The 13,123-nt window shown below is 27.3% G+C and overlaps 3 protein-coding genes across 6 annotated transcripts; 2 read left to right on the forward strand and 1 right to left on the reverse strand.

Moving 5' to 3' along the window:
- The first annotated feature begins 529 nt into the window (after window positions 1-529).
- LOC105830020 (transcription initiation factor TFIID subunit 11) lies at window positions 530-5,048 on the forward strand. Of its 4 annotated transcripts, none has more exons than XM_028194752.2 (8): window positions 530-735; window positions 1,071-1,243; window positions 1,324-1,601; window positions 1,674-1,761; window positions 1,841-1,937; window positions 2,007-2,093; window positions 4,054-4,236; window positions 4,500-5,048. In XM_028194752.2, exons 2-8 carry the CDS (start codon window positions 1,091-1,093, stop codon window positions 4,691-4,693), a joined length of 1,080 nt encoding a protein of 359 aa, XP_028050553.1. In that variant the 5' UTR covers window positions 530-735; window positions 1,071-1,090; the 3' UTR covers window positions 4,694-5,048. The 4 variants fall into 4 exon arrangements, with proteins under 4 accessions (XP_028050553.1, XP_012524591.2, XP_028050554.1 ...); XM_012669137.3 differs by having other exon boundaries at window positions 538-691; XM_028194753.2 differs by lacking the exon at window positions 2,007-2,093 and having other exon boundaries at window positions 539-691.
- A 181-nt stretch (window positions 5,049-5,229) lies between these two features.
- Window positions 5,230-9,149, forward strand: LOC105830017. Its single transcript, XM_028194754.2, has 3 exons — window positions 5,230-5,329; window positions 5,413-5,607; window positions 8,434-9,149. The coding sequence occupies exons 1-3, from the start codon at window positions 5,230-5,232 to the stop codon at window positions 8,601-8,603; spliced, it is 465 nt and encodes a 154-aa protein (XP_028050555.2). The 3' UTR covers window positions 8,604-9,149.
- LOC105830019 (biogenesis of lysosome-related organelles complex 1 subunit 4) lies at window positions 8,886-10,063 on the reverse strand. The gene is made up of 4 exons (XM_012669135.3): window positions 9,711-10,063; window positions 9,563-9,634; window positions 9,267-9,488; window positions 8,886-9,149 (listed from the first exon to the last, which is right to left on the reverse strand). The coding sequence occupies exons 1-4, from the start codon at window positions 9,792-9,794 to the stop codon at window positions 9,057-9,059; spliced, it is 471 nt and encodes a 156-aa protein (XP_012524589.1). The 5' UTR covers window positions 9,795-10,063; the 3' UTR covers window positions 8,886-9,056.
- Window positions 10,064-13,123: the final 3,060 nt, after the last annotated feature.

Here is a 13,123-nt window from a genome sequence, read left to right on the forward strand (position 1 = left end):
TATAGCTAGCCGCAATGACGGCAAACAAAATAATTCAACAATTGTAATTGCGCGCATACGCGTACACGAATCATAGAAAATTTAATTAAAGACATTATATTCAACGTAGAGATATAATATCCGGAAAAAAGATAATACTTGGCGACGATCATATGCGTCCGTTACACTTTCGATACTTTGAGAAAAATTTATAAAATACAATTCAAGCCGATTCCGAACATAGAAACTAAATAATTGTAGAAATGATAGCAATGCTGCACGATGTTTAACGCGTTAAACGACGAATGTTTCATGAGAGAAACATTCATAATAATTTGTCGCCTGTGAAATTTTCTTGGACAACTAACAATCGCGAAAGATACGAAGCAATTTGAGCCATTTAAAAACAACTGCATAGCCGAGTAACGTGTAGCGTTTGCTGTAATTTCCTGTGATTCGAGAAATAATATTGCGATTCTTCTTTTCACTACTAAACTAGTGCAATAAGTTAATGATAAGTATATTTTTTCTAACTTATTGCACTAATATAGTAGCGCAGCTAAAAAGAACAGACCTGTAGTCTGTAGTCGAAGCAGCAAACTAACCTAGATCTTTCGTTGGGTCGTTTGTTGTGCGCTATGTTTACTGTTTCGAACAATAATTTTTTGTTGAAATATCATTGTGATTAATAGCAAATTACTTTGTCATTCCGGTAAATAATATAAATTGTCATTCTGCATTAAATATATATTTTATGTAAATATATTTTTTCATATGAATCTAAAAAGTGTAGAGTGATTAATTTAATTTCCCTTCTTATTTATTTTATAATTCATAAAACGTGTTATAAAAGTTCTAGTAGAAGTTATAGTAGATGTTACTTTATACACAAAAGCTCTGATATTATTGTGTAATATTAATAAAGAGAATCGTACAAGATTGTTTTGTTTCGTTGCATTTTATACAATTATTTTACGTGATGTTTGAAAAAATTAAAATATATAGTCGATAAATTTCTAAAATATTATTATAATGTAGAAATATATTTGGGTTTAATATATAAGCTATATAATTGGTATATGTTTTCATAGTATATCTTTTTCAACAAAAAATGGATAATATCTTTGGGAAGGAAGATTCTGGGGATGAAAAAGAAGGCAAACATAAAGATGTTGAGGAGCATAAGAATAATAAAAATAGTCCTACACAAAATATAGAATTTAAGGATACTGAACCTATGGACATTGACTGTTTGCAAGTTAAGGTATGAATACTGTTGAAAAATTAACCTCTATAACTCTTATATTTTAGTAATGCCTTAATTATACTATATGCATTACATAGGCAGAGTCGGATGCAACAAGCTCTCAATCCCAGTCAGATGCCGAAGAAACTGAAAATATAGGATCTAATTCTGTCTGCCCAGTGAGACGAATTGTAGAGAAACAAACAGAAATTATGAAACAAGAAATTGATGTAAAAAAAGAAGAACAGAATGTAGAAGATATATTTAGTAATGAAATCATAATACCTCGTGTCAATCCAATCAGCACAAAGGAAAGGCGGGAAAGTAAAGAGAAAAGTAGAAAAGAGATAGAAGAGGAAGAAAGAGAAAAGATGCAGTACTATCTAATGTCTAAATGTTATATGCGCATTGCCTTGAGAAGGTATTTGAAAATCCTTTTTTTTTACAGAGTGCTAGTATCTAACTTTACTGAGGATCAACTGGACAGATACGAAATGTACAGACGATCTGCATTTCCAAAAGCAGCTATAAAAAGGGTATTGTGTTTGATCTTTAGTCGTTAAAAAGAAAAAAGAAATATTACTTTTAAAGTATTATGTTAAATGTATTTCTTAGATTATGCAAACCATAACGGGTTGTTCAGTGTCTCAAAATGTTGTCATAGCTATGTCAGGAATTGCTAAGGTGTTTGTTGGTGAAATTGTTGAAGAAGGTAGGAACACTTTTGTAAATATTGTTGAAATTTTCTAATTTTTTGTAAATTATTGCATTTGTGGTACAGCTTTAGATGTTATGGAAGCCCAAAATGAAACTGGTCCATTACAACCAAAGCACTTGAGGGAGGCTGTTCGTAGATTACGATTGCAAGGTCAAATACCGAATGGTCGAGTGCATAAAGCTTTTTTCAGATTGTAATAGTTAGAATCCTATGTTTACAACATATTAGTACTATTTTTCTTGTACAAAAGCTTGTCAACATTCAGAATTTATGAGCATAATCTGAACGCAAAAATTTTCCAGTCGAAGTCCATTTTTTTATGTATTAACACGTTTGCACTGGGATTGCAAGACTTCGCCAGGAGTTCAAATTATAAACCGCGCATGTGGAAATGATAATAATGGTGTATATTATCATTACTTAATGTTGATACAGCCACACTCATTCAAAAACTTCTGCTGAATTAATAAGAACATATTTTATGAACATATAATCCATCACGGGCAGAGGCGCCTGATATCGCATTATGCACTGGCGTGTGATCGGTTGTGAACGTGTTAAATTACTGAAACTACTTTTTAAAGTATTCTATTTTGACTAGATACTATACTGTAATTGCATATTTTATTGACGACCGTTTTTTCATCTTTGCATAAATTAAACTTATAGTTACATACATTTTATACAGGAAACAAATTTTATTGCTATATATAACGATTATAAGTTTTAATGATTACAGTTTTAGTTGTGTGAATTATTAAAACACAGAGCAGACGAATAGCAAAATATTTTATTACAGATTAAATATATGTCTGCAATAATATGAAATATATATAGATTTATATTTTAGGAATTTAATATGATAACATATCTTAGATATAGTAGAGAAGTCTAATGAAATATTTAATTATATTTTTATGTATAATCCCATAAAATGCACACTCATAAATCATTACAAATTTGATAATATATTTTTAAATAGATTCTAATGTATCATATTATATTTTGCTCATTGAACTTATTTACCACAAAATTGTTAATATATAGTTTTATGTACATCTTCAAAAAATTTAATCATCAAAATTTTCTAATATAAATACTGCAAACTACATTATTTATAACGGAATGTATAAACACAATATTTGTTTTATTACATTTATGATGTGTTATAATTTATATTTTTATTTTGCTTGTACAGGAATATTTAGTTTGATCCTTTTGATGGTTATTTATTTAGTTATTTTACTCTAAAACTGCGAACATATATTCTTTGATAAGAAAGATAAGAAAAAATATTAAAACATTCTTTCACATTTGTATCAAACATTATATTTATATGGCTTAATATTACGGTTTTGTATTGTGAATTTAGATACAATTTCTTATCGATTTATATATCCATAACGAGGAGTTCAAGTGATATGAAGACTGAAAATATGATATGCAAGTATTACTTAAATTAATTTTAACGTACAATATTTACTTTGGATATGTGATTTATGAAATATTTCCAAAACTCTGCAGTGCTAGAGTATTTGCGATTAATGTGTCGAATTACGAGCATAATGTAATTTTATCAATTACCGAGAATAATGAATCCAGAAGGTAAAATTGTCGTGTTATTATTGAAAAAATATTTATATTTTTCACGTACAAGTTATTTTATCATAATACAAATCTTATTAATCTTTATTTCTTCACGAATAATTGCGACGATCCAAATACCATATTATTTTATACATACCGTAAGAAATAATAAATTCCTTTTGTTTTATAAAAGAAAGATTAAATGTTCTCATCTCTGTGCATTTCCAGCAACCATACTTGTCAATTCGGCTTATTTAATAGTACAATATGTTCCAGAGATAAAACACACTATTATTCATACATTTATTCGCAATCGTGTCGCCAATCCATTCCTCGATTCATAACAAGTAAACCCAAGGTTTGCGAAATGGAAAAAACCTACGCATATGTACTAACTTTGAAATTTTCGTGTTGCGTTTAGAAAGAAAATAAATGTTTTATGCTTATTTTACGTATTAGGTAGAAAACAAGACATTAATTTTGCAACGGTATAACTGGAAAAGTACACAGAATTTTCAAACAGATGCCGATGCTACATATCGCCGAAAGTTGCTTAGCCACAAGCAGAATATTTTTGGAACTCGCCCGACAAGATGTGACAAGTTTACTAGGATACGTCGCGAAGTTACCTTGTCGAAAACAGATTTAACGAAGGACAAGCACAATATTAATCCAAACGACATTGGTTTGAATGGTGAAGATATAGGTAATACGAGGAAACTAAAATACTATAAAAAATTATTGAATAAAAAAGAATGTATATTTATGAAACCGACAATCGGACAGTCAATCTTCAAAATTAAAGATAATTTGATTTTACAATAGTCGGTTTCACGGAAGTTTGTACATTTCATAATCGTGCAAAATAATTCAAACACTTCTAATTCGTTCTTCACATCGTTTGCATAAGTTAAACCTCGAGTTGGAGAAGCATGGAATTCAGTTTTTTTTCTTTACTTTTCACTACAGATTTGACGGTATGGGACTCTTGGAGTATTTGGAGCGCCTGCAGTGTGACGTGCGGGCAAGGACGACAAGTACGTTGGCGTCATTGTTTGTCTAAAGATTGCACCGATGGTCTGAAGAAGGCACAAATGAGAAGCTGCCGTCTTAAAGATTGCAGTACCAAAGGTTTCCTCGGTTGGCTTGGGATAAAACCGTGATCTGTTTGCAATTTATGAAAGCAGTCGGAAAGACTTTTCAACATTACTATGCGGAAAATACTATATGATCACGAGAATGTACAAACAAAAACGACACTGCGCTTTTCTCACTTTCAAATAATTATGGAAAGAGTTTCAATTATTCTTTTCCGGAATAAAAATTAAAAATCTTAATCTAACAATAAAATAAACAAGTTTTTTATGCTACTTTTACCTTATTGTTTCTTAAGATTACATTATGTTGGCAAAAGTTTGAATTCAATTAATAGATTTGAAATAATATGTACTATATATTCGTACATTTAATGTATTATACATTCTATGATTGGAGAAATTAAATGTGGTATAAATTGAATGGAGTTTTAAATTATTATTAATGATGATAAACTTATAGAGATATTTATTTTCATAACTATTTTATGACAACAGTGTATAACGAAATAATAATTGTTACTTATTCGAAACTTCTTATTCAATGTGAATTACTTCATATTCAACGTGGATTTAATAACTTAATTCAATTATAAGCAGACTTCATGGCGACAATTCCGATAAACGATAATATATACAGAAACATATTAATGTATAGAAATCGATTAATCTTTGCTTACTTTGTTATATTTCTGCTTTTTATAAGTAATTTTTAATACGTATAAAATTTAAATATAGTGTATCATTTTTTAAAATAATTTTTCAAAATAACTTTTCAATTTTTTTAGCCTTTAAAGAAGTTAGTCCAAAAATTTATAAAATACCGTCAAATATTACACCAATTATTGTTGAAAATAATATTGATACATTAAAGACAAAATCAGATAGCTTTCGACGCAAAAATTATAATATATTTCGCGATGTCAACGTTGACATCGAGGATGACGAAGAGGATGACAACATCCGGCAGCAAATAAAACGAGGTAATAATTATATGGTTTTAATCATTTACAATTCATTTAAATCAAATAATTTATTATTAAAATATGTTTAATATAATTAAAGATTAGAAATTTTAGTGAGAATGCATTGTGTTGGAATACGTATATTGCCATTATATAATTATGCCACAATATAAATATATATAAAATATGTCCATATATATTTATAGTAGTTTCCTTTCTTTTATAAAATTTCTTTTTGATATAAAAAAATAATAGTCATACTGAAAAAATAGAAACTAATTTAAAAAATAATTTTTGCATTGCTTTTTTTGAAAAAAGCTAAATATGAAAAATTGTCCATATATAATCATATATATTTCGGAATATATATGATTATACAATGAACAATTTTTCATACTTAGCTTTTCTAAAAGAAGCAATGTGAAAATTATTTTTTTAATTAGTTTCTATCTTTTCAGTATGACTATTATTTTTTTATATCAAACAGAAATTTTACAAAAAAAAAAGGAAACTTATAATATAAACATATATAGACATATTTTATTATATTTATATATGTTTTTATATAAAATATTTTTTCCGGGTAAGTACAATTAAATGACCCGCAATTATACAAGGGATAATAAATAAATAAATAAGAGTATAGACGGGAGTTGTGCAATCGCACACCGGTCAGTGATCGTAGCTTTCTCCGAGACCGGTCCAGGATTTACCTCCCCGTAATCATCGAAAGTACGTGAACAACATTTGGGCAGTGCGATGGAAATTTCCACAAACTGCATGGTTGAAATTTCTTTTCTTTCTTGCAACATCTACAGTTTGAAATTCTTGCAATATGAAGTGAGAGTGCTCTGATGTGCAACATCGCGTAACATATTACTTCATCTAAAAAAAATGTCTGTGTTCCGTTAATTTTTATTCCTAAAATCAACCAAACTAAAAAACAACTAAAACTTATAATAATAATTCACGTACATGAAAAGAACGATTTTGCTAAAGTATCTAATAAAAAGTATCTCTGTTAAATACAAATTGGATAATTTTTTGTTAAAATTACAATAATTATAGGACGCTCAAACTAAGGTGTCTGAATCGAAAAATACCCAGTATATAAGAACCACTTTTTAATTTATCACTTAAAAGTGCGCTTTAAAATATATACTGTTATATACTGTTTAGAATATATACGTAGAAGATGTGTTATAAAAAATAGGTGAGAGAAGTTGGTCAAATTAAAACCGGCAACTTATCCATTTAGTACAAGAAAAATTTGTGACGGATGTATATAAGTCGTTTCCATAAAAATTTATTGCAAAATTTATTAAGCATACATATTATTTAGGATCGGTTGTTCCAACTTCTTGGTAAACTTACCTATCAGATAAATATATGTTCGTTTTTATTTATTTAAGAAAAGAAATGAAAATAGACTTATGCTTACCTGGTAGGTAAATTTACCAAGAAGTTGGAACAACCGGCCCTTAAGGTTTCATTATAAAATATCATTATAAAATATATATTACAATATTATTCAATTTCCTAAATATAGAACATAACATATATATATATACAATGACTTTTTTTAAATAAATATTTAGAATACAATTTTTTAGAAACAATAAACTCAATAAATAAGACCTACTTACATGATCATTATTGTAGCTATTATTATTTGCTCGTTTTATGTGCAGGCAAAGAATAATGATTGGAAGCTAAAATTATATCAAAATAATAATTAGAAATTTCTAAAAATTAAAAAATTAAAAATAATTGTAATGTTCATAATTAGGGACCTTAATAAAAAATTTCGCTCTTGTAATTAATAATCATTTTAAAACTAGAAGATAATATTCAAATTCTTTGTTATTTTAAAGTTTTTATTTATAAATATTTTATATAAAAAATATATTTTATTTTTTTGTGAGTTTTATTAAAATTAAAATAAAAGATTTTATTTTCACTTAGATTATTTCAATATTTCTATAAAAATGTCAATAATCTCTATTATATTTTTATAAATAAAGTTATTGACAAATTAAGAGAAAACTTTTACTTAATTCAGGTACCTTCAATGTTGGTAACAAATGGAAATTTCCTATAGTTGTTTGACTGTTTTCATTATTCAAAAATTGTCATATTGATTTTAATTTGTTTGATGAAATAACACTAAGAATTCTTTATCAACATCTTATATAATTAATTTTTTCATAATAATTATATCAGAATATGAATTAGGAAAAATTAAGCTTTTATCTACACATCTTGTTAAAATCTAATTTAACTTGGATTGTGCAAATGTATATTGTATAAAGTATATACATATATATACATATATATCAAGTGAAAGGGACAAAACAAACGATGCACTTTGACTGCAGAATAAAATTCCATTGAATGATAATTTGGAATACTTTTAATTAACTGACTTCTTTCCTTTTAAAAATACAAGTAAAAATTATTAAAAATACAGAATTGATTAAAATATGTATTTCTTTTTCAATATATTTCTTGAAAAAATTAAAAATATTAATGCCTCTTTAATTACATTTGTCAAATTTTTTCTGTTATATGATTATGTAACTGATATATTTGTATTCACTCGAAAATATAATTATACTAGTTACATAATTATATAAAAAAATTAATACACATAAGTAGTAATACATTAGAAGATATTTTTGTTGAAAAATGTATCAAAAGAGAAACACATTTTAACCAGTTTTGTATTCTTAATAATAATTCTCTTGTTTTTAAAAGAAAGCATTTTGTCACTTTTGATTTTCTAATAATCAGTATTTGATTTCTATTGATTATAAAAATAGAACTAATGTAACATTATTTCAGAGAAAAACAACAGAGAGCCAAAAATATGGGACCAATGGGGTAATTGGTCCACATGCAGTGTCACTTGTGGAGTAGGAAAAATCATGAGATGGAGGCATTGCATAGGCGGACGTTGTTCCTTGGGAGAGAAGAAAGCTCAATTAAAAACTTGTACTTCTGCAGCATGTTAGAATATCTTGCAATAAACAAAATTACTTGTAACTTGAAACAATTTGGATTGTTTGAAAAATGGTAATTAATTAAAGAAGAAACAGTATAACATTACAAATAAAAAATATTTCAAGTTATATATATATAAAAAAATGAGTTTTAGCAAGTTACACACACACACACATACACACACACACACACACACACACACAAAATCTTGTTAATTAAATAGTTGCTGTTCAGTGTCATAAGTGACAAAATTATAACATATTGAAATAAAAATCTATTATAGATTTATTTAATGTTCTTTCAATGTCAATTTTATTTCTTTCCTCATTGATATTACAGATTACTTTATACACACACACACACACACACACACAAGTTTATAAATACTTTTATTAATCTAATAACAAGTACTTCATATAACAATTTAATCTTTAAATAACAATAACTCTTTTTATGTGTATTTTTTATTCCCTTTGAAAATAGTCATCAGATTTGTAAATTATGGGCGATTTATATATTGGCACTGGAGTTGATGCAACAGATTCCTGAGTTTTCTTCTAAATAAAAAAAAATTAAAGTTTTTAAAAAATTGTTTTATATACAACAAAGCATAAATTAATTATTGAACTTGAAGTCTATGCTAATAACATATCTTTTAAATAAGTTGTACTTACAAAAAATGATAAAGGATTTAGCATCCCAAATAATCTATCAGATACACCTAGATCAGCTTCTGCCTTGTCAACTGCAGCTTCCAATGCACTTAAATTCATGTTGGCCATTGCAACAACATGTTCGAGTGCATCTATTCTTTTGCGAAGAGTTGCCATACCATCTTTCATATTCTGCAATTTTGGAAGATGTTGCTGCATGCACTCTGTACTGCTATTCTCCACCTTGCGAGACAGAAATGTTTAAAGTTTCACGAAGCTACTGAGTTGTTTATATTCTATCTGAATGCCTGACTAACCATTGCAACAATCGATTGGAATTCTTCCAGTCGTATTAATGTATCTTCTATAATATCACGAACATTTCTCATCTGAAACACAGGTACAAGTTATTTAATAACTCTTTAAACAGCTGGATGCCAATATTGTGACAAATGGCATACTCGCCTGATTGTTCCAGTCCATTTTTGCGTAATTTGCATAGTCTTTAACCAATTGCTCGGTCATCTCTGTCGTGTGGGAAGATGACATTTTCTTCAGATATTAAGTAATTAAACAAATAAATAGATGTGTATACACTGTTATAGGTTAGAAAATATAAGCATGCATATAAAACGTTTCATTAGCGCTTTGAAAAACGGCGAATATAGACAATCAATTCTGACATATCGTTCGGAATAATAAATAAAACGTTAAATTGCGAGGATCATTAATTTGAAAATTCTTGTCTTTTCTCTTGTCTCATCGAAGATAGACACAAGTGTCAACTGTCAACACTACGCGCCACGAACACAGAAGACTTATCGCGCGCGACATCTCGAATTCAATTCTTATATCTGCAACAGATTTTTGTAATAATTTAAATTAATAAACTCAAATAATTAGTATACTATTTTACGCTTAAAATATATTTTTCAATTATATTAAAAATTTAGATTTTTGTTAAAATAAAAATACATTATGCGTATATATAATTATTTATAGCAAATTTTATACATTTTTAAATTTTATTAAATTTAACTTTGTTTTAGATATTTTATTATAGTTATAATTTAATTTAACAGACTTTAAAAATCAATCAAAAAGAAAAAACGATTATATCTTGATCAAAATATTGAAGGAGAAGAGAATTACGGAATAAACAACATCATTTACTTTTTCAGTTTATTTCTGTTTCTCAATATCCTGCCCAGTAAACATCAATATTTTATAAAAATCTAAAAGACATATCTTACTCAAGATATCTTCAAGACCCTTTTAACCCTAGAGCTTACGTAATAGATTTTTGCATTCTAATGTTTAAAATTTAAAATGATGGATCTAACGTAAATATGTCAAGTAAATTTAGTTATAAAAATTTTTATTTTTGGTTTTTTATAAACTTGTTTACTATAATATAAGGTAAGTTCGATGTTTGTCTAAATCCATAACTTTCTATTTTACTTTTGGCTTATAAATCAATTTAAAAAAAACACTTGTTTAATTTTTGCATATAATTAATAGCACGTTGTATAATTAATTAAAATATTATATAAAAAATAATTTAAGTCTTGCAAGTATAAATTATATGAACTTATTATTTTATTCTCTAACTACTTTATATTTTTAATCTTTACCCAATTTAAAATTACATGCAATGTTATATACTTATTAACTTTTTATCTCATTATACTAGCTATGCCCTGTCACGCGTGGCTCTCTATTCTTATGCTACGTTTTTTTTTAATTTTTTTTGTCTTTGTTGTTTAACTTTCAAGAGCCTTGCTTTACTGTTGCTTACTGTCTTTTTATTTTATTTTTGAATAAGCATTTATCTATCTTTAATAAATATAATATTCATTTATTCACTTCTAATTTTTTTTTCTAAAAGCTGCCATGGATTTAGAAATCTATTCAAAAGACTGTTTTAAATAAGTTCGTTTTTTTCAATAAAATAACAGCCATTTTTATTTTTCTTATTACCTTAATTTAAACACAATAGAAACATTCTTCGTCTCTCCCGGTCTCTCCCGTCTCTCTCCGTCTCTCCCAGTCTCTCCTCGTTTCTCTCCGTCTTTCCCGGTCTCTCTCCGTCTCTCCCGATCTCTCCCGGTCTCTCTCGGTCTCTCCCCGTCTCTCCCCGTCTTTTTCCGTCTCTCCCAGTCTATAGATTATGTGTGGCGTTTTATTTCCAAATTTCATATCTAATCACATATAGTCTTTTGTTTTAAATTTGATAGTATACGATGCTGAAGATGGCTCGAAAAAAAGTCAAAACGTACAATAATACATTAATATTATTTCTTAATACACTTAATAATTGTATAAATTATTATTTGCACATTACCTTTCGCGTGTAACTTGCTTTCACCGTTATCTTTTCTTTTTTGTCACAAATTATATAATTTCATCAATACAGATAAATATAAGATACGGAACACATTAAAAAACAAAGAGAAAGGTAGAACATTTCACTGCTTTAAAAATGATTAATACTCATGCAATAACATGAACGTTGTCAGCATGAATTTGTAAACATATAAAAAGAAAGAAAATATAATACACACTAGTCATAAAAGTTTGCTGTTTATCTGTAATTTGTTGAATGTAAATAATTATTTTAATTAAGAAATATATTTTGCCATTTTTATAATATCTTAATTATTTATAATTTTTGTTAAGAAGCATTTTTATCTTACAAAATTTTTGTAATTACCTTTTTTAAGTATTATTTTATTTTCTTACAAACTAATCTTAACAATCTCTTCCTATCGTCTCTTTTATTTTTTTATTATTTTTTATATTAAACAATTATAACACAAATTTAATAATAATTAAGGCAAAATTAATGATGACGCAACTGGCAAAATTTATTAAAAATTTTTTTCAAGTAACAATCAAATCATTATAAATTTATTACTCGTGTCAGCAGATTATTAAACTGCAATTTTACAAAAATCTGTGGTGAGCGGAATTTATTTTATATTTTTTACGTGTACCATAAATAACTAAGAACACAAACTCACGTGTTGTCACAGGAAAACGAAGAAACTAATTAGTATCGTACCGAGTAAAGTAAAAATTTTTTAATTGAAAATAACAAAGCACATAATGTGAAAAAACATTGTATGTCTTTACTGAAAGACAGTAACTGTTAAACTGATTGAAGTAATAAATACAAATAAGCCGAAGAGGCAGGTTTCGTATAAAGATAAAACATTTATGTATATTTTATGACGCGGTTGTAAATCGAGTTTAAATTTTCGGTATCTTTTTGTAAGTTAAGGATGTCAATCTTTTTTATTAGAAACATTTCGGCAATTTCTCTCTTGCGAGTGCAGCTTCTCGCTATGTAATATGTTCGGTGTTGACCAAAAAATCATGATTGTTCGAGATTCTATGTAAGCTAACAACTGATTGGCAACTTTCATGTTTTTTTATGTTATTTGAGTGTTCTTTCATACGTTTTTCTAAATGACGTTTAGTCTGTCCGATATACGACGCTGGACAATCTTTGCATTTTATGCTATACACAACGTTAATTTTTCTTAAGCAGTCAATTTTATCTTTACCGCGCCGAATTATTGTATCCAGTTTTTTTGGTACCGTATAGACAATGTTAAACCCGAACTTATTCAGAAAGTGGCTGACGCCCTTACTACTAATACCTTTGACTTATGGTAAAACCTTTTCTTTAAATCAAATTTTACACTCGTCATCGGATTGTCATAATAATTGTCATGGTGTTTTAAAACTTTTTGTCTATCTTTTACGTAACGGTTTATTAAGTTAGGGAGAAAGTTATTAATCAGAATGTTTTTGAACAATGCTAATGTTTTCCTTAGTTTAATTTATTCTAGTTTACAAGTAAAATTAAGTCT

The sequence above is a fragment of the Monomorium pharaonis genome, chromosome 11 (assembly GCF_013373865.1).
Source record: "Monomorium pharaonis isolate MP-MQ-018 chromosome 11, ASM1337386v2, whole genome shotgun sequence".
Classification (NCBI taxonomy): domain Eukaryota; kingdom Metazoa; phylum Arthropoda; class Insecta; order Hymenoptera; family Formicidae; genus Monomorium; species Monomorium pharaonis.

What these genes read in the sequence shown, in the direction of transcription:
- LOC105830020 (XM_028194752.2), top strand. Translation starts at nt 1,091, where the DNA reads ATGGATAATATCTTTGGGAAGGAAGATTCTGGGGATGAAAAAGAAGGC. An exon ending in TGGTGAAATTGTTGAAGAAG is followed by an intron (nt 1,938 to 2,006) that starts GTAGGAACACTT and finishes TTTGTGGTACAG; the next exon opens with CTTTAGATGTTATGGAAGCC. An exon ending in TTTGAATGGTGAAGATATAG is followed by an intron (nt 4,237 to 4,499) that starts GTAATACGAGGA and finishes TTTTCACTACAG; the next exon opens with ATTTGACGGTATGGGACTCT.
- LOC105830017 (XM_028194754.2), top strand. Translation starts at nt 5,230, where the DNA reads ATGGCGACAATTCCGATAAACGATAATATATACAGAAACATATTAATG. An exon ending in TATATTTCTGCTTTTTATAA is followed by an intron (nt 5,330 to 5,412) that starts GTAATTTTTAAT and finishes CAATTTTTTTAG; the next exon opens with CCTTTAAAGAAGTTAGTCCA. An exon ending in CCGGCAGCAAATAAAACGAG is followed by an intron (nt 5,608 to 8,433) that starts GTAATAATTATA and finishes ACATTATTTCAG; the next exon opens with AGAAAAACAACAGAGAGCCA.
- LOC105830019 (XM_012669135.3), bottom strand. Translation starts at nt 9,794, where the DNA reads ATGTCATCTTCCCACACGACAGAGATGACCGAGCAATTGGTTAAAGAC. An exon ending in AAATGGACTGGAACAATCAG is followed by an intron (nt 9,635 to 9,710) that starts GCGAGTATGCCA and finishes CCTGTGTTTCAG; the next exon opens with ATGAGAAATGTTCGTGATAT. An exon ending in TAAATCCTTTATCATTTTTT is followed by an intron (nt 9,150 to 9,266) that starts GTAAGTACAACT and finishes TTTTTTATTTAG; the next exon opens with AAGAAAACTCAGGAATCTGT.